Source organism: Tachypleus tridentatus, chromosome 3 (assembly GCF_004210375.1).
Source record: "Tachypleus tridentatus isolate NWPU-2018 chromosome 3, ASM421037v1, whole genome shotgun sequence".
NCBI classification, from domain to species: domain Eukaryota; kingdom Metazoa; phylum Arthropoda; class Merostomata; order Xiphosura; family Limulidae; genus Tachypleus; species Tachypleus tridentatus.
The window spans coordinates 28,999,433-29,021,663 of NC_134827.1; the positions used below are offsets into that span (position 1 = coordinate 28,999,433).

At 32.9% G+C, this 22,231-nt stretch overlaps 1 protein-coding gene across 1 annotated transcript in view; it reads left to right on the top strand.

Annotated features, from left to right (window-relative positions):
* The window catches only part of LOC143246612 (general transcription factor 3C polypeptide 2-like), a 43,199-nt gene extending 27,379 nt beyond the window's left edge, over window positions 1-15,820 (top strand). The window contains exons 14-15 of the mRNA XM_076493633.1: window positions 5,040-5,144; window positions 12,284-15,820. Coding sequence (XP_076349748.1) covers window positions 5,040-5,144; window positions 12,284-12,427 — 249 coding nt within the window. The 3' untranslated portion in view covers window positions 12,428-15,820. The remainder of the gene's footprint in view (window positions 1-5,039; window positions 5,145-12,283) is intronic.
* The last annotated feature ends 6,411 nt before the right edge of the window (window positions 15,821-22,231 follow it).

The window sequence follows — 22,231 nt, forward strand, 5'->3', positions numbered from 1 at the left end:
CAGATGATCAGGGCTTTTGCACTTCATGTGCTAGAGCTGCATTCCCATTATTACATGAATCACGAGCTTCTGGCCCATTTCAAACTGGAGTTGGTCAGTCATAGTCATCATCTCCTTTAAGTGTTTGCTTAGTTGTGCTGGTTAATTAAATTGGATATGTCCTATCAAATACCTTGTTCATTTGGATGTCTTTTCCAGCACACTCTTCATTTGGGTATAAATCTCCTCTCTGACTTGTTCCATGGAATTGTTAGTTAACCATTCCTTGTCTGCTTTCAACATGCAAAGTTCTATTGCTTTCGGGGGTGTCGTCTCCATTGACACCACTAGACCCTCTAGATCATGCATATGTGCATTTCTTACAGTGGAATCTGCACAATTAGTGGAACTTTACTTGGAATCCCTTGGCTGTTTCTGTTACAGTCTTTTCTTCTATAGTGGACAATCTACTTTGGTGGTTAAACGAGACTCGTACATCAGCAGATGTTCCATTTTATTCTACCCGTCCATCTTTGCATCTGTTTACAGATGCATCACTTCATGGATGATGTGCTTAGGTTTATCACCAAGAAGCTTCAAGTCATTGGTCTATTCACAAGAGATCCTCGCGTATCAACATCCTTGAGCTTCTCATTTTTACGCTTTGGATCATTTTTTAATTCTAACTAGACATTATCTATTCATGATTCATTCCTAGATTTTAATGATGGTTGTATACATATCAGTCACCAAAATGGCATCTGGTTGAGATCCATCTGTTTTGGTAGGTATGTTGGACTTTCTCTATTGTGTCTGCTTGCAACACATTAATTTCATTGCATGTCATGTTCCAGATGCTTTCATTTTCATGAAGGACCATCTTTTCTACCCTAACCATTTTCTGGTGAATTTGCAGTTAGTGGGGTTTTTCTCTTGTCAATGCATTTTCCACAGCCCTCTTTTGGTTCCCAGTCCTCAAGCTTTGGTTGTTGATGCCTAAATCCATGATTGGCCCCACAAGTTCCAAAATGTTTATCCTCTTATCTAATTGCTACATCAGCTTATTTCCTTAATCTATAACATTCAGTGCCAGGTCCTACTGATAGTTCCATATAAGCCAACTTATTCATGGTTTCCTAATTTGCACAAACTTCAGTTATTCTCTCCTGTACCCCCAACCCTTATTACCTGTCTTCCTTCATCAACCCCAGTCACTGGTTCTTTTTCCTGCAGTTCACATTCTCAACTTTAAAACTGGGCTTTTGTCCAGTCTTTGAAAAGGAGATCAAGTTTCTCCCATCATGTAGCTTTTCATTTGACTCAGTCTGTTTGTCCTTGCTCCATGGAGGTGTATCAATAGTTTTGGGAAATCTTTCACACCTGGTCACTTTCTCAAGTATTTTCAACTGCTCCACCTACTGAAACTTGTGTGTCTGACATGGCTTTTCAGGCAGCCTTGTCCTATACCTTTCATATTTCCAATTACTGTAAAGTATTTTTTTGACCTGCCCTTATGATGTTAATCCATTCCTTCCAGGTTTGTTGCCCTCTCCAGTCACCTACACTTTTGGACCAGGATGTTAATACAGTCCTTCATTACCTTACTTTGTCTCCATTCAAACTTCTTGCCTAGTGTTCTATGTTCTGCCTTTTCCTTAAGGCGTCTTTCCTTCTCCGCTTTATCTATGGTCATCAAAGATCTGACTTGTTTATTATCGACATTACATGCACAGTTTACCACCATACATATCTTCTCCTTTATCTGAATTCTTCCTTTCATGGCCAGACAGTTATGGTGTTTTACTCGCAATCTGAGGGTCGTCGGTTTGAGTCTCCATCCCACCAAATGTGCTTGCCCTTTCAGCTGTGGGGGCATTACAATGTAAAAATCAGTCCCACTATTCACTGGTAAAAGAATACCCTAAGACCTTACAGTGGGTGGTGATGACTAGCTGTCTTCCCTCAAGTTTTTCACTGCTAAATTAGGGAAGAGTAGCACATGTAGTTTTGAGTAAAATTCAAAAGAAACCAATCCTTTATCCCCAAGCCCTTGGGAGCATATGAGGGTAATTCCTCTTATTTTTGCCAGTTTACCTTTTTGTTATTTGATTCATAAAGTCCTCATTATGGGCTTCCAATATGAAGTTGTTCAAAGTAACTTCTCATCAAATTCAATACTTTACCTTTTTCCTTGCTTCTCATTGTCATTAGTCATTGGAGGAAACCCTGCATATGAGCTATTGTACCACACCTAATACATTCATTTCCCATTATTTACACCATATCAGGATTTTGGTATGCTTGGGTTTTTGGCTGGCTGTTCTTCAAGCTTCAGTGCAACTCTAAGACTGTGTAAGTCTTTATTAATGCTTTCTTTTATTCCAGTGGCCCATCCTTCCTACCTTCATTACTTGGATCCTGCTCTGTGGTAAGTGATGCCAGTCAACATGGCTGTACAATTGGAAATCTGAACTGTACAGCCATGCTGACTGGCACTTTCCATTCCGTGGCTTAAAATTGCCCCACTGCTAGGATGGAGTGTTTCACAAGATTGTTTTAAGGTGAATAACCTTGTGATGTTGCTTCATAAACTTGCCCATTCTGAACCCTACCACCCGTGAACTTCACAGGAAGGCAGAAGGGGATAGCTGTAATCTCTGCCATACCTTAATTGAAATAAATAAAGATGGTCTGTTTTTCAAAATAGGATTTCACGAACACAAATTCCATTGCAATTCCATCAATTCTCCTACTGATTTTCTCCCTTTTTTTTTTAAGAGGTGTATAGGATTCGTTATTACTTACAATCTGTTAGAGTGGTTGACCATAGAGGCAGCTTGCTGAATGTGTTCCACAAAAACAAAAGACAATACACTACAGTACAGAGCACAGCAGTGGTACTCTGCTGGTACAGATGATGTGCTATCCTGTAGCATGCATTATACAATTACTACGAAGTGAGACGTTGAACTGCAGTTTACCTCTTCAAATGAGAGCCATCATCCTACTCCTGTGTGGATGTTGGTACCCTGCAGCTGGGTCACAGCAGAGTGTAAAGGTATCTGTTATTTTGTTACCTCTTGTGTAACTTTATCCTAGAGTGGTACTACTTCTCATATGATCCTGGTCAGTTTTGCTATTGAGGGGTAGTTTTTGTTTACATAGGCATCCTTTCAATACCAGATATCAGATTCCCACCTACAGATGTTCCTCAAATAACATATCGTACCCTGTGGTTGGAGTGATTCTAGATTCCCTCTAGTCTCTTCCTAACCCCACTTGAATGTCAGTTCCCAGCAACATGAGTTTTGGATTTAGTTAACTTACTGAGTAGGGTCCATTTCACCATGGGGCTCATCCTTTGTTACCCTTTTTTTTGCTTCATGTGATTAACTTGTGAACATCATTTTAAGGGTTTGAACACTTATTCTCCCTCTCATTTCTCTCTCATGTTAATATGATCCTATTCTTTTTCTGCCTTTTCCTCCAGACTTTACAGATGGGCATAGTGTATGACTGGTCAGAAGTGGTGCAGTTGCTCTTTTCAGGTCTGACTCTCTCATGTATGAAAGTATCCTTGTGCTCTTCTTCTATCACTGGCATCCTTGCGTCAAAGATGTTTAGGTTCTTCAAGTTTTGTTGGAATAATTCAAGATCCCATTTCTTGTTGCACCTTCCTTGTTTCCTGTATCCATTTCCTTTCCTCCACCTTGAGATCCCATATTTGTCAGTATCTGTCAGAGGCAGTTCAGGACCTTCTCACTCAATAGGCTGTCAAACTTGTTCCTTATCAGTCACCTGGTTTTTACTCCCAACTATTTTTTGTTTCCAAGAAAACTGGTGACTGGAAGTAGGTCACTTATTTGTCACACCCCAGTTGCTTCATTCATCTTCCCCATTTCACCATGGAGAGCTATCTCACCCTCTGGTGGGCATTTTCTCCAGATTTTTTGGATGACCAAGTTGAACATTGCCAGTTCTTACCAGCATATTCTTATCTCATCATGAACTTCCCACACTTTTCTGGTGCTTCCATCTGCCAAACTTCAAAGTGATAGTTCAGTAGAAGTGCACAGAGATAGTGAGTCACATGCATGATCTGAGTGTACTTACGGACCTTGTTGAAATCACTTGATTGTAATAGGGACAGCAGAATGCTTGTAGCATGAATAAAGAAAAGGTTTGTACACAGGAGTTAGCAGCTAATGAGAATACCTCATCTTGTTACCAGAGGGAAGCATCTCTCAGAAATACATTTTCAGAAAAGGAAAATTATAGGTTTTGTCACTTAGTAACAAAAATACTTTGATTATAAAAAAATAAAATTAGGTTTAACTATAAATATATGAGTTAATGTAATAAAGTGAAATATTGTTTTTAAAGTAATTGTGAGTAAATAAAAGTCATTTTTATTAACTTGAATGAGCTAAAAGTTTCCAGGTTATTCATTATTTAGATTGTAATGTGTGCGTGTGTGTGTGTATGTGTATATTAGCTGATTTAAATTTCTTACAGAAAATAAAGTACAAGTTACCCTTAAAGTGCACATAGTTTGTTTATTTTACAAGGATATGTAGGTTTAGTTATTTGTTTTGTTTTTAATGTTGATGATGTTATAGAATTTCTTATTTTTGATGTTGTATATTTATTTATGGTAGAAAAATTAAAAATGGTTAAAGTTACCTTTATTACTAATAGTTACATCAGATAAAGACTTGTTTAGATGTTTCAGCTGTCTACAGATAGTTGTAAAAACTGCTAAAAGTTAAATTTTTGCATGTGCAATTTTGTAAAATTAGTAAAAACATTTAAAACCAAGGCTACAGTTTTAAGATTTTGAATATAGTTAATTTTTTAGTGATTTTTTATGATGGTTACATAAAAAATATTTGTTTTACAAAAATAACTCCATAATATTCTTTGTTCATGTCAGTCGAATTAGGGCACAGATGATAGTGTAACATGTGGATCATTGTGATGTTGATATGTAATTCATTGAAGCCTGTAAATGAATCGTATCTAAATTTTTAAAACCATATTTTGTTTGAACAACTATTTAGGAAAATATGAAAGACATACCCCAACAGGAATGTAAAAGGTTAATTCGTCCTGAGTCAATGAACGTGACTTCTCTCAATCAGTATCCACTAACATCTGTGAACACAGTAAGTGCTAAAGTTTCATTTTTTACCCCTTTAACTACTGGTGGAATCAGTACAAACTCTGTCAGCTTTCAAATACATTTTCCCAAACTCTTCACAAACCAGATTGCATTTGGTCTGTGACTAGTTGTTACAGAGTCTATAATTTCAAATAGTCACGTAAAAAAACAGAAACAAATGTAACTTCAATGGTGTAATTAGTAATTTTATTTTTAAATCCACATTGAATGTATATTTGAAGTTTAGACTATCGAAAAATATTTTATGCTTGGTGCGTCTACTAAGTTATCAAGCAATAAAGAAAAATAGTTTATTACTTAATGCTGCAAAACGCTTTAATAATTTGAAAAAATATTAATAGCTGTTTGAAATATTAGGCACTATAAAATACACCTTGTCACCTATACAGATAAAACCCTTGTTTTCTGATGTTTTAATATGCTTTCTTTACTGATGAAACCATTTGTACATTAATTAATTTTGAACAGGTTGTTGTATATTTAATACTAATAATAGCAAAATTGCTATAGTTTTTCTTTTATACAGACCTGTTCAACCTGGGTTTAAAACATACTGTTGGAAACTAAAGTTTTGCTAATTTTATGTCATTTAAGAAAATATTTTGTAACAATATCTTGACCACACTACTTCGATGATTTTTAAAATTACATCTTTATCTTAAATACGTTTTTTTTTTATTTTTGTGTAAATGGACCTCGGTTGATATTGTTTTACTGTGTGCTCATGTATGTTGTTTCCTTTGGGTGATGTTCAGTGCAAAACTTCTCTTGCAATGTGTGAGAGCTGTATCAGTTGCTAGTATGACACAATGTGAAGCATGGTAAATCACCATGATTATTTTTCATGTAAAAATTGAAATTTGCTGTAACACAATTCTCATGTCTTTACAGAAACCTCTTGGAATTTCTTTTAATAGTGATATGTGTTAAGTCTGGTCTTACTCATGTTTTGATAGTGGCAGTAACTGTTCTACTAGTAAAACACAAGAATTATCTTTGGGTTTTGTCATGAAAGCCTTAATGCATTTGAAAATAAGTAATTTTTATGACTTCAACAGTGGATCTAACATATTCAGAGTTCTATAGTTACAGGAGATTGTTTTACTCTTCAAATATTTTACTCTGAATGATTGTGTAAAAGTATTGAATTATGTTATAGTACTATGCAATAACATTATTCAAGAAAATTAACGTAATGTCAGTAGGATAATGGCATATTTTTACGAGGTTTATGTTGTTCCATAAATGTATGATATAAAATGTTGAATGTAGAATAATCACCTACAAGTACTATAATTGTAAGAACTTATGAGAGGCTAAATAATAGTGTAACAGTGCATCATTTGCAGTGTATCTGCTACTCCAGTGCTGATAAGGCCTTTTGCACAAGACCAGAGTTCACTGGGTAAACTGAGAAACAATGAACGTAGTAATGGTTGTGATGTTATTTCCAGTTCTTGTTATTCTTCTAAAATATGCCTCCAGTATATTATTGTTACATCTCAATAACTTTCATTAGTTAAAAGTTATTTTATCCTATATATACACCATCTCACAGAAAATAACATTGCATGACAATATTACATTTCTATGTTGATTGTTATAAACTACTACAAAAAATAGGGCATATGGTATATTAAAGCCATGGTTTTATGTCCATATGCCTTTTAGTCTCCCCATAAACCAGTATTTTAATATTCCTTTGTTAAATTGGTGATTGCTCATTGTCAAGAAATTGGGAGGGAAAATATTTCAAGATAATTTATTTTGTAGAAGATTATGCTGTTAGTCACTTGAAACATTATCCTTAAAACTCGGTTTACACTTAAGTAGGTACTAACTGAAAGAGGGCAGAGAGAGTTTATTAGAAAATGTTACATGTTATTCTTTCAGTAATTTCTTGTAGTGACCATTTAATTTGTATGTCCAAAAAAGATGCAATATAAAACAAATCCTTGAGGATAAAAGTGTAAATAAAAAGGTAACCTAGCTGGTGAATTTCAATAAATTATCAAGATACTAAAAACAGCTGTATATGAAGGTTTTAAACATGTACATTGTTGAAGATAATTTAGGTCTAATCAAAATTTTCTGTGTTATAGCTGTGATATGACACCACTATTGTTATTAACCTGTTCAGTGTCGTAGACGAGATAACTCGTCCAAGCCGTTCAGTAACACAGTGCCACGGACGAGTTAATTCGTTCTCAGTAATACCTAACTTCAACGCTAGATATCAGCACCATAATGTATTTGACCTACATGCATATTGTTTCACTTTCGATCCAAAATGGCATCACGAAAAAGGTTACAAAATGAAGAAGCATTAGAGTTGTATTTTTAATTTGATTCAGAGTTTTTTGTCAGTAAAGTGTAACTTTATATCAATATGAAAAGTTTAAAATTTGTGAATCAGTGAGCTGATGATGAAATAGAGTAAATTACACCATCTGAATTCCTTCCAGTTTATTAAAGCTAATTCAAAATGAAACCTGGCTGCTAAATATTTTCCTCATGTATTCATCGAAATTCACATCTGGTGAGCATGTTGGCCAATCCATGCATTTGAAAACATTTTCATTGAGTAAGTTGCTGAACAATTATTTGTTGTGGCTGTTTGTAATATCCATCAGAATAAAGTTGCATCCATGGGCTTTTGCATATGACAGAACTAATGATTGTAAAACTGCACTCTTATACTGGGTATTGAACCCTGCCCTAACTGTTATATACATCCATTCCAACATCCATTTTGCCCCAAGAAACCTATACACATCTCATAATTGGTTGCAATACAGAGTGAAATTCGTCTTTGAATAAGATATCCACCCGTATGTTATTTAATCAGTCCATACATTCTTGACATTACTGAATATGGGTAGTTTTGTAATGTTGAAATAGATAAACCATGACATAGGCCATCTAGCATAAAAAACTAGCATTAAATAAACCTATTTCCAATATGATACATTATCTTCTCTAACATTCAGTGCTGCCCTCTGTGTGCAGTTTTTTCATGCATGATACAAGCCTTCTGCCTCTTCTGTTGCCAGTCACTCGCTTAGGTGTGTGTGTCTCGTGTAAATTAGCATGCGATAACCCTCCACCAATGAGAGTGCCACGATATGCATGTGACTCTATATTCAATTCTACAAGAATATCACTTCTTGTTTAGCAGTGCTTGTTTCTAGACGTTTAAAATTTTCTTTGTGTGCTTCGTCTTTGTAACTTAGTTATACTTCTGAAGTGGTCATTTTTGATTATACAACTGACATCTTTATTTTCAATTCACTTTCCAGTCTTTTTTCTGTCTTTTTCTCTCTCTTGAACATTTGTATTAATTTATTAAAACAAACCATCACTGTTTTGGTCTCTGGTCCCTCATCCTCTTGCCCTGGCTGTCACTGATTTCTGTCAGAATAGGCTCAACAAATACTTGTATGTTTATTCTCCCATTTGCCTTCTTCACTGGGTGATTTTGATCATCCATACTACTCCATGCCAATTTTTTCTTATTGCTCCTTACTAGCCAGTTCAGTGATAGTTTTCTTAATTTATCCAGTAACAGTTTACCCTTTCCTTATGTCTCCCTCTATATCCACCACTCAGCAACCTCGCGGTCATCAATACTTCATCCCATTCTTGCTGTCCTCTGCCTTCTTGCAGACCCAGCATGGCCAGGTGGGTTAAGACATTCGTCTTTTTCTCTCTCTTGAACATTTGTATTAATTTATTAAAACAAACCATTACTGTTTTGGTCTCTGGTCCCTCATCCTCTTGCCCTGGCTGTCACTGATTTCAGTCAGAATAGGCTCAACAAATACTTGTATGTTTATTCTCCCATTTGCCTTCTTCACTGGGTGATTTTGATCATTCATACTACTCCATGCCAATTTTTTCTTATTGCTTCTTACTAGCCAGTTCAGTGATAGTTTTCTTAATTTATCCAGTAACAGTTTACCCTTTCCTTATGTCTCCCTCTATATCCACCACTCAGCAACCTCGCGGTCATCAATACTTCATCCCATTCTTGCTGTCCTCTGCCTTCTTGCAGACCCAGCATGGCCAGGTGGGTTAAGACATTCGTCTTTTTCTCTCTCTTGAACATTTGTATTAATTTATTAAAACAAACCATTACTGTTTTGGTCTCTGGTCCCTCATCCTCTTGCCCTGGCTGTCACTGATTTCAGTCAGAATAGGCTCAACAAATACTTGTATGTTTATTCTCCCATTTGCCTTCTTCACTGGGTGATTTTGATCATTCATACTACTCCATGCCAATTTTTTCTTATTGCTTCTTACTAGCCAGTTCAGTGATAGTTTTCTTAATTTATCCAGTAACAGTTTACCCTTTCCTTATGTCTCCCTCTATATCCACCACTCAGCAACCTCGCGGTCATCAATACTTCATCCCATTCTTGCTGTCCTCTGCCTTCTTGCAGACCCAGCATGGCCAGGTGGGTTAAGACATTCGTCTCATAATCTGAGGGTTGTGGGTTCGAATCCCTGTTGCACCAAACATGTTCACCCTTTCAGCCATGGGGGTGCTATAATGTGACAGTCAATCCCACTATTTATTGGTAAAAGAGTAGCTCGAGAGTTGGTGGTGGGTGGTGATGACTACCTGCATTCCCTCTAGCCTTACACTGCTAAATTAGGGATGGCTAGTGCAGATAGCCCTTGAGTAGCTTTGCATGAAATTTAAAACAAACAAATAAACAAAACAAACTGTCTTCATGCTTGGTTTCCCAGCATTTATCTTTGTTTCTGGCTCAATTCATTTGTCTTTCCTCTATGGAAGTTTATCAACCTTAGATAGAATGTTTTCCACTGCTGGTCTCTGGGCTGAGGGTTTCTTGTATTGCTGTGCTTCTTACTTGGCTCTTTGAATGGAGAATTTTCTGTATCCTTGATTTCTGATTATCAGGGGCTTCCATACCTTCTGTTTTTCCACGTACTGTAAAGTATTTACCTCTCCCACACTTACCATGTTCTTCCCTCACACCAATCATCCTTCTAATATTGTGAGAAGAGGGAAGTACTGTACTGGAAGTTGTTATTTACCTATACTGAAAATATATTTCCGATAGTTACTTACATCTACTCGCACGTCACACCATTCCTCCCCCTTCAGGTGCTTCCATTTTTTGCCCAGACCTGAAGTGATTGTCCAGTAAAAGAGAACAGGAGTTACATGTGTAACAAGAGTTCATGGTGCACTCATTGGTGGAGGGTTGTTACACTGTAGTTTTCATGAGTAACACATTGGAATGAGTCATTTTCAGTGTAGGATTGGTAGAAAGCTAGTGGCATGTGTGATTTTTTTTTCTTTTAGATGGCAATACTGAACAAAATTAGCTATTTATGGTACCTACTAGGAAAACATTTCCACTGCAGGAAAATTATAACTTCTGTTTACTAATACATTGATTTATCATCCAATTGTTATTCTGAACTGTTGATTTAGTTTAGAACCCAAAGCTTGCAGGTTGCTTTGAGAACATATTATCAAGTAGTAGCTATATTTTGGTGTTGACAGCAAAAGTGTACCCCATCCAGGTCTCTTTTCAACTGTTGTGGTGGTCTGTAAAAGAATCTGCATCCTGCTAACCACTCTTTCTGCAGTGATGTGTTATGTCTTACCAGCCGTTAACAATCTGTTACCCATGGTGTCATGGTAACATTGAAGTGACTTTATTGAATATCATTATGGAGACCTTTACCCATCCTGCTTACGGATAATACCTTGTGTTTTCTTCACTCATAAGTACAGTTGAAATATAGTAGTTGTGATTTGTCATAGTTAGATTTTATACCCTCCAGTGTTTTGAGTAGCATATTCCACTTCACTGTACAGATACTGTGGAGCTCTTTAATAACCAGAAATTGTTTTTCTTTTCCAATGACAGTTTATTGCTTATGGATATTACTTAGATGTTGCACATGAGAAGTTGATAGTTTTTAGAAGCCGTATCATTCAACAGTTGATTCAAGTTGCGTGTTATTCTCATTGAGGTAATTTCATGGTTTTGGTTTCCTGGAGAAGATCATCCTAAAAGCCACTGTTTGTTTGTTTTTTCTTTATATTTATCTCTAATTAAAGTAGAGCTTGAGCTGTTAGGTCATGTACATTAGCAAAATGGTGCTTAAAAACTAGTCTGTGAACAATTAGGGGTATCTAACAGAATCAACTGACTGTTCACTACTTAAAACTAGCCACTCATCCATTCCTTCACATTCTGAAACCATATATCTCAGTATCTCATATAGATTCCTCTGTCATTACTACAAGACTTTGTCCTTGAATTCTACACTGAAGAAAGTTTACTTTCACCTGAAGACTGCCAACTCTTAATGACTCGAAAAGCTCTTTAGATCTAAAATTGTTCTACATTTTCACACTCAAACTTAATTGTTCTGTAATACATGTATACATATTTTAGTGAAAGTAATTACATTTTAAGGAAGTTAAGGTATAACTGCCTTAACTAGTGATATATTGTGAAACTATAATTTAGCTTGGCAAGCTGGTTACAGTAATTATATTGCTGTAAATTAATAACCTAACATCCACCTGCAATGCCCTCTACAATCCAGTACCTGTTTATGCTCTCATTCCTAACACGTGTCCGTCAACGGTCACTTTCAAACACTCTTTCTTAACCTGAAAATGACCTAGGAAGGTCGAAACATTGTTCTCTCCTTATCAGTAAAAGTGTTAATACCTAACACCATCTGTAATGAGATACATTATTGCTGTAAATGTTATGATGCAGCATTATTTGTTTGATTTGTTTTTGTCTCGGCTTGTTTTTTAGTTAAAATAACAAATTATATTTATAAGTTAATGTTCATATTTCTCAGAAGATGGAATAAGTTATTCTGCAATGTTCAAGCCTCGTAAATGAAATATTTTATTATATTAACTGTCTTCATCTTCAGTGTTAATCTTGACCTTGCTTTATTTGAAAATATGTTCTAACATTTTTTTTTATTAGTACATTTTGTTTTCTCCTTAAATTGTTAATATGATTCTCCAGCTGTTCATGTTTTATTTTCTGTGTATAAAAGGTACTAAAAGTTTGCACTTGGAATTTTTTGTCATTTTGTTTTCTGTTTCAGGTTGTGTGGAATCCAAACTTGAAGTCTCACTTGTGGCTGCTGTCAGCTGGCCAAGCTGGACTAGTTCGGATCACTTGTCTCTCTGGATTGCATGCCCCTTCAGCTAGTACCATAATTTCCAAGATAGAAACAGAAAATAGTTGATAGATTTATGTTTGTGTAGTGAGGCGTTTACATTGTGCATCCATACTTGTACGTGAAGTTAAGGTAAATACATTTGTGCTATTTTTAGCCAGTCTCTTAATATTTTATGCATTCAAACTCTGATTTCAGACAAACTTCATCAGTATATGTACATCTTAAAACTCCTTGCATCCATTATTATAAAAAGCCTATTCATCTAACAATGATTAGAATAACTTTTGTGACCTCATCTGAAACATGTGGCCTGACTAAAATCAAACTTATCCTGGGAACTTGTCTTCAGACATAGTGTCAGCTGAAAAGAAACCGTATATTTCAAATAATTATAATTTGAATCTTATGTCATCACTTGATGACTCGTACCTTGGACCTCAGCCAAATGTTACTTTTTATTGACTTGATTTAAATCATTCTATTATCTTTCAATTAACTTTATTCAAACCTTTTTTGGGGTATTTAGTATTTTAAAAATATTGTGGTAAAATTAAAACATTAATTCCTTATTCACAAGCACCTGCTTTGGCTTGTGTTTTAAGTTATGCTTGTTTTTTTTTATTAGGAGAAAATGTTAAACTTTGGGGAGAAACTTTTAATTGCTTGTATAGTTTATTTTGGGGGGGGGTCAGTGGATGCTGAGAAGGATGATACAGAAGAAAAAATAATTAATGCAGAAAGTACCTTGAAGAATTTATTTTTCGTCTACTGTATGATCATAAACCTTGTTGTGAAAATTAAGATTTAAGGAAATTAGTATATCATATGTTGATGTTTCTAGTAATGCTTGTTCATTCGTATTAAGAGGGAAGGCTACCCACATTCGTGGGTATTAGACGTTTGTTGACTGTTGACGTACATAGCCTGGGTTTAAATTTCCCAATGTATTCAACAGTATTCTTTTCTGATAGGCTGTTATATGATAGTTGTACATATCATGTCAAAAATAAAATCTTTATATGCTTTGTGAAATTACACTTCAATTAATTAACTAAGATATTTAAGCAAATTTTGAAAATCTACAAAATGTATTGAAATACAAAATTTTTATTCTTTCTACTCATTGTTATCTTGATAAGTGTTTGTTTTAGAAAGTGAAAATTCTGTTTCAGGTTCTAAAGAAAACAAATCTTATTTGATATTAACTTGCTCTTAAATTTCTTTGAACTCATTTATTAAATCAACTAACCTGATACACAGAAGTTGAGCATCTTTCAGTTACCACAGTAATGTTTGAGTGACCAGTTGTTCATTTTATTTTTGTACAGCCTGATGTCTTTTCCCCTAAACTCCTCACTTATTCATATAGGTTTTGTATAACTATTTTCAGTATTGGTTTGAATCGTGCCATCAGTTTGTGCTTCAAAAAATGAACTTACGTTTAACTCGGTGGCATGACAGGTTGTAAGATCTTCCGAACATTTAAAACAGTGTTTGTGATATTTAAAAAAAATCTGTTTATATTGGACTTCATGATATAAGGGTTTGTTTCTAGTGAGAGTTGTTCATTTTCCCACTAAATTAATTTCACAGGTGGGTTTGTAAAGTATGCTAAACATGTATAACAGAAGACTTTGGTAATGCAAGCGAGATTTCTAAACAACAATATTAAAAAAAAGAGAAAAATTGTGAGACAAATTAGTTTAAGAAGAAGTTCAAAAATTATTTTACATCAAACAGTCTAGTTGTACCAAAGTATTTCTGAGTGAAAATGTAGAATATTTCGTAGTTCAGAGTAGGAACTACACAGTTATCTAACATGTGGCTTAACCTGTCTTGCACTCATAAACATGTGAATTGTAAATTTTGTAGACAGCTTTATATAATTAATTTAAATTACTGTTTCTTTTGTTTTTACTGTATTTCTAGACTCAATAGCCCTAAATACCCTTAGCTTTCAATTCAGGACTTGGAAAGGGAGTTACTTATTACAACATAGCATGATACTTAAAATTATATGTCTTCAGCAGCCCAGCTTGAGAGCTTGTAAATTTGAATATTTAGTTCATTCCTTGCATTGAGCACAACATAGATGGCCCATTGTTCAGTTTTGCACTTGAACAAATGTAGCATGTAGCTGCTACATAGTTTTAGCATACCTTTCATTATTCTAATGGCAACAGGTTTGAGAAACATTTAAGATCAAGATACCTGTTGAAAGCTGTGAAATTAGTGGTACATCTTCAATAAAAACCTGAACATACTTTTTCAAAGAATATCTATTCTATGATTATTTTCCATTCAGTAAATTCATTTTTCTACAAACATGGGTAGGTAGGTAGGTATTTCTTTTGTTGGAAAGACTACTGCAATATGATGTGTAATGTAGATTTCCTTTTCTTATTGTATTGTGCACTGTACATAATGTAAATAAACGTTTTTTTTATCATATGAAAATTTAAAGTTTTGCATACATACAAAATTAAGTTCCACTTAAATTCAAACAAAATCAACTCTGAAATACTTTGTTGTTAAACCTAGTAATGAAGTTGTGTGTCACTTTTTCCTAATACTGGATTTTTTTGGTTGTATATTTGTCATTAAAATCTAATTTTGTTTGAAGATGCAAATTAAGTAAAGTGCATATATATCTATAATTGAATTTCATTACCTTTGTAATTATTGTGCTGTATACAAATAGCTTCAAATCTGAAGGGAAAACTAAAGTGTTATCACAGTTAATAAGACTGTCATATTGAAAAACTGTATATGATTTGAAAAGAGTTGTATTAAAAAAACATTTCTTTCCGATATGCAGGCTTATGTTTAGTCTCTGAGATTAATTTCACTGAACTCAGTGCTATGGATGTTCAGAATCTTGCTATCCATGCTTCCAAAGAATTCTGATCAATCCTATGACATCTTTATATTTTCTGTGGTATCATTTAACGACTTCGTGCTCGGAATGACTTGGATAACCTCAAAAAAAAATACAGCTTACATTTATTTTGTAATAATTGTTTCAAATAACAATTTTGTTTTTAAAAAGCATAATTGAATTGCTTTGAAATTTTCATAAATAATTGAGCAGTCTAGTTGTTTTGTCTCTCAAACTTAGTTCGAACTTGTTTTGTGTGTTTGTCTACAATCGTTCATTTCTGTTCTTTCGTTCAGTTTCTTCTTAATCTGAAGTAAGAAAAAAAAGATTATTTTATCCCTCTAAAATGTACATCTAAGAAGATAAATCTATCAGTATCTACATTTAGAAATTTTCATAGGCCCTTTTTTAAAAAAAAATTCCTGTGTCCATTTTTAAGTGCTACCTATTGTAAAGACTTGATAATTGTATTTATCTGATGTCACATCAGATGCAACAAGATTAACACTGCAAATGATGTTCAGATGTCTGTGTGTGTAATAATATTTTTCAGAAATAAAAACCTTTTTTCAGGTTTCTGTACAATATCTGAGAAAACATAATGCTTTTCTGTTTGTTATATAAGCATCCAAGTTCAATAACATAACATTGTGCATTTTTCACATTACACACACATTAACAGAAAACTGATATTTTGACAGATGCCTGAAGTATAATAGTGGAAGGTGTGTTGTGCGGTTAAAACTGTGAAATTAAAGCGATTAATGAATCATATCATAGAAACTGTTAAATATTTTAAACACCAGGGGGGCAATTTTGGCATTAATGTTAAAATTTGCCAATCAACAAAAACTGCTAATAGTTGTAATAATTAAATGTGCAATTTAAACTGTGTTCATCCATCCACAGGTAATATGAAACTTTAGAAAATATACAAAAAAATTTGTATTTGTAGTGGAAGGATTTTATATCGGACATACAGCATCCATTTCAGTCTTCAGACATTTAACTGTACACTGAGTTGCATTTTTTACTTGATCAGTATATAATTTTATCTACAGCAAATGATGCACTGTGCACCTTTTCATCAAAGTCACTTATGCTTTCGTATACTTCACCACATTTGTTTTTTGTGAATCTATTTGAAGAAAATGTTCCCAGTGCTCAAACTCCACAGTTTTGTGGTTTGTTCACATTGTTTGTGTACTCTTAAAAAGTTATAGTTTATACAATGATTAATAGAATATGAAATAATTCTCTATATTTGTTGTAATTAGTAGAGTATTCAGTTTTAACAACAGTTATAGCTATTTGCCTGAAGAACTAGTTGTTTTTTTTACACATTGAAGCATTCAGTCTCTGTCTGTATGGTTGTATGTTAACATTAAATGAATCATACTAAAGAAATGACTTTTCTAAAAACAAAGTATTGCAGAACATTAACTAGTTCTGCAGATCGGAAATAAAAAATTCTTTATATTTGATAGTACTGTAGTTTTGTCTTGTAATATGAATACATACAGTAAAATGTATCTACTTTTATGTGAAGTTTAACTGTAAGGATGCTTTGTTACATTCTTATGTGTTGTTGACTTTTGTCTCTCATCTTGACACTTGTGTCTAATGAGCATAGTTTAGGTTCGTTAGTCTATTTAATAAGTGTAACATGATATAACTTTGCAGTGAAGAGTTCCCTCAACTTTGATTTATAAATGCACTATTAGCATGTTGTTTTGTTCCTCCCTCATTTGTCTTGTACCCACTTTTCCTTGATGCTACACTTCCAATTTTCTTACTCGGTAACTGTTTATATGAGATGATCAAATCGTAACTCTGCACAGAAATGAACTATCAAAATGTAGATTTGAAAGAAGCACGTTTTATAGGTCCTATCAACCTTAAGAAAAGGTAAACATCTGAATATAGCTTATTATTTCATCCTTCTTAAAATCCATAATTAACAAAAGTTACTAGTGTGTTATTTTCTTTTCATTAAAACTTGTTCTCTGCAGGGTGTTTTAGCAGAGATTTCGTGTATGTGTGTGAAACTGGAATATTCATTTGAAGCTTGTATTATATTATTCATCAGCTATCTTAATGTTTTCACTGTATTTCATGGAAATATCATGTACTTCTTTTTTGATAAGCACCAGAAAAAATACACATTTAATTTATTTTTCGTAAATACTTTCTAATTGCTTGATAATAAATTTGTCAAAAAATGAGTGTCTGGTTCAATTCCTCCTTCAAACTGTGTGATGTACTCCTTGAAAATCTCATCAGTTCGAAGTAATTGATTAATGAATATAAAAACAAAGGCCACTGTGTTTCACTTTTCTTGCTACATTACAGCATATCGTATCTATTGTGTTTTCAGTACTGAATAATGTTTAGTGAACACCTGTTGGACACAGTGATCAAAGTGTTTATCCGAGTGACATTTGGCATATTTTGAGAATGTGCTTGACATTGTAGACCTTGGAGCCATCTGTGCTTGTACCACTAAATATTCCCTACTCTTTTAAGTTGGAGTTGTGTTATAACAATGACAGTCAGTCCCTTATCGTGGGTGGTTGGTTAATGCTTACTTACCAGTTGAAGTTGTGTTATAACAATGACAGTCATTCCCTTACCTAAGTAGTAAGTTAATTCTTGCTGCCTGACTTCCCCTCTGGTTAATAGATCAAAATTAGAGACAGCAGCTTTGCCATAAATACAATACATTTTATACCCGTTTACCTTCAGTGTTTTGATACGTTTAATGTTGCTGATTGGTACCATTTCATGAAGTATCACTACCAAAACATTGTAATTTTAATAAATCTAACACAACATTACTTATATGCTTGCAATGTGGCATTCAGTACGTTCTTGTTAAACTGTTTTAAAATCATAATTTATCTCTGCTGTTATATGGTTTAAATAACCTTAGTTTTTTTTACTGATAATTCAAAAACTATTACCTTATATGGGAAAGAAGCTATTTCAGTAACGTGATGTAGCGACTCTGGACAGTATTAAAAATGTTTTTCTCAAAATACACAGAGGCATTAAAAAATGCAACAATATACATACAGTTAAATAATTTTAATACGTTAGGTTAAACGCAAGTTTTGAATGTACATATGTCTTTGCACGACACAATATTCAAATTTTGATTAGAAACTGTACACAAACAGTTTAATCAGGATTTCAACATTCAGAACACTAATAAATAGTATGTCGTCCATTCGCCCCATTGTGTTTTTAATGCCGCTCAGTATATTTCAGTAATAAGATTTAGCAATTCTGGACAATATTAAGAATGTTTATTTTCTCCAATACATAACTATATACAATCACACATGTACTACAGTTTTAAAAAAAGAGCCTACAGTATGTTTTGATTCACTTTCTTTTGAAACGTTTATGTGAAATTAGAAATTATGATCAGTGGAAACAGTTTTAAAGATAAATATTCTAAAATTCAGTATACTTAAGAATACAAAGTTTTGTGAAAATGTAATTGTAAACAAGAAATCAATTTCTTTCTCCATCTGATAAATTTAAATGCGTGCTTACGTTTATAAAGAAAACTGAAATGGATTTTTTATATTCAAAACCAATAAAATACAGAAAGAAAAACTTTCAAGGAACAACAAACTTTCGTTATGTATTCCTCTCCATAAAGTAAAATATTGCTTTCTTTACTGTACATTCTATGTAGATAAAACATCACATTAAAAATACAACATATTTATTCTGTAAATATGGCTTGACATTCCAACAAAACGCAACAGAAATATTTATTAATAAATACTTGTCGCACTGGTAAACACCTGAACAAAATTTGCCTTTTTTACTGATTACAACTGTAAAATGCCAGTGATGGTTTTGGAATTAAAACATAAGCAAATACAGTGTTATATCTTTATTATCACAGCTAACACTATTAACAGATGTAGTAATACCACTACCATTTTCCCTGATGTTGCAACATTCTACATGATATATTAAAAAATTATAAAATACAACGTGCACTAAATATTTTAGTAGAATTTTGTTTTCTCATTTATAAATGTTACAATGTTATTAAACAAACTGAAGCCAATGTTTTATAATTTCTATCATTTTGTTGTACTGGATATGCGTTATAGAGAACATATAGGTGAACTTACAAGTCATGTTTCTATTTAATTTGTGCTTAATTCAAAACATCTACTTAATTTGCAAGCAATAACATATTCCACTTACATTTTCCATGAGCTTCATTAAACCTTATTGACTATGATGTTAATAATTTTCCATCAAGTTTTTAAAATTTCAATTATGCTAGTGGTTATTGCTTTGCAGTGTAGATTCAGGATTAATCTAATTTCCAAAGTCAGCAGGAAGATGCATAATGTTACCACAAAATACCAAATTGATGGTTAAATGTGATCTAAATTTGTCATAGATTGTAAGTTATGTTTCATGCAGTTATTCCTTAGATCATGCATTTCGTGTCAAATTTTCATGAAATTTGTTCACCTTTTGTGTGTGCTTTTTATCACGATTTCAAATATTTTTATACCAGATTGTTTTCATTAATATATTATTCTGAATCATTAGCTTTGATCTATATATTTGACTTATTTCTTGCCAAAAGTGTTTAATTACGTTATTCATAAGATTACGTCTTTCTCATAAAGTTAAAATTCATTTCCAAGTTTAAGATACAGATATTTTTTAAGTTTGTGATACTGGGCTACAAAGATATTCACCAATTAATTTTATTACTCATAATTGCTTGTTCATTTTTCAGCTTTTGAGGCCTACAATACAAACAAATTATACATTAACTATGTATGCGAATTCACAAAAATTGACTAAAATTTTGTAATAAATGGTTTACGTTAACTGGTCCCAACTATTAATATTCTGTATCAATACTACTTGATAATAACGACAAGAAAGTTGGGGCCATGGGAAATAATTGTTAATTACAAGAGCTTTGTTTAATTTCCAAGAATAACACCACTTTGGGAAGCAAATATAGCAATGGCTAGCTGATTACATATTTAATTATTGAATGCAAGTAAAATTTTAATTAAACTGTTATCAACATTTAATAAAAGGATTTTGTGGGTCAGAAATCAGGATGTGTTATAAGCCAACCGAAGGAAGGCCTAAAGGGAAAACTCTGATTTCTCCTACATTCTTGTTATAACAGTAAACCGTATTCACTTAAAATCTCAATCATAACCTCCAAGACAAATAATTTTTTTTTATATCTACACTTTATCAAATACAGTATAGGTACAACATACATGTACAATGAGTAACGGTAAACTAAAGACAAATGAGAAATGTTAATTTTTAAAAAATGCTTATTTAACTTACATTTAAATCATGTAATAATAGTATCTCTTTCAGGGCCATTTCAATGTTTTTCTTTAACGTACGTTATAGAAGTTATGCATTTAGTTATTCTTCATTTTAACATTACTGGTGTTCAGATTTAAGAGATAACCATGAAAACTCAGTTCTGTTAAGTACTCAAATGTGATGTTGCATGTCATTGGTATAAAAATGGGCAGCTAGTAACTCCCATATTAACTGTATTCCAATCTTCATGGGGTTTTTTTTCTTTTATGACCACGATCTTAAGAGCCACAAGCACAAGCTTAATGAAATGGTTAAATAATTTAAAAACTTGATACTTATGTATTGGTCAGTGATCTCTGAAGAATGTGTGGAAACACATCAGAACACCCCCACTATCATGTGTGAGCATGTTCTCTACCCAACAATTTCATCAAAAGTTCCATTCGTGAATGTTTATGTTTGCTACACACAGCAATAAAGTTGATAAGTTCTTTTCATCCTAGGTACCTATTATTCAGGATCATTCACTTGTGATATTGCAAGCACTTTTTTTTCATGGGAAATATATTTAAAGATCAAACTTTATATACAGATATTTGTTTTTTAAAGAAAATGACCAACACTGATGTAGCAGTTCATGTTTTCTAATGGATGACATTTTAAAATTTTGTATATATAATCCTATACTCTCTGAAACTGAAAGTCCTAGTTAGAAGGTTATTTGTTTAAATGGTAAAACACTTCCCTAAATTTATCATTATAGCTAAACAGTTGTTCATAAACCTTTAACACATTTTTTTTAGGAGAACATGCAGATAACTAATTATCTGTTGGACACATTTTACAGAAGTTCGTCACTGAATAAAGTTTAAGTTCGTCTTGTGTTGTGTCCTGTTTCTTTCATTCTTCAAACTCTTATGATAATATATTCTGTCAAATTTCCTTTTACTCTGCTAAACCTGCCTGATTACCCTTAGAGGTAACATTCTTTTCTCAGCTTTGTACACAGAAATACTTTATAAGAAAATTTAGGACATAAAATTGTATAATTTTAATTCTTTCCAATCTTTGTTCGTTTAAATAGAATGGAAAACATGTTTTTACATTAGTTATTCTACAAAACATTCAAGGTCATTCATTGGTTGTTACAATATAGATAACATTTTTTAAATATGAAAATTTATTTTACCAAGACAAAACGTTATTGGGATTTATAACCATCATTAATGATGATTGAAAAGTGCTTAAAATGATACTGTTACTTTCAAACAGGAAGATTCTAACTACATTATCTAACTTAATATTCAAAACTAAATACACAAACTTTTTGTTTTATTTTACTAATGAGAGTTACATTCATTTATTATTAATGAAAGTTCACTTATGCAAAACGACTGACACTCTTTTGAAAAATTATGCCAATGGAAAATAACATCAACCTATTTGATTATTTTTTTGCACATATACCTACAAAATATGTATTACGTTCTGTAACAAAATTCTACACCACTTTTAAAAAATATGCAAAATCTCAAAATAAATTATCTCTAGCACAAAAAAAACTTTAAAATTCCTATAAATAAAAAAATTGAACACTTAATATTTATTTTAAACTAGGACACCCTTTTGAAGACATGAAAGTGTAA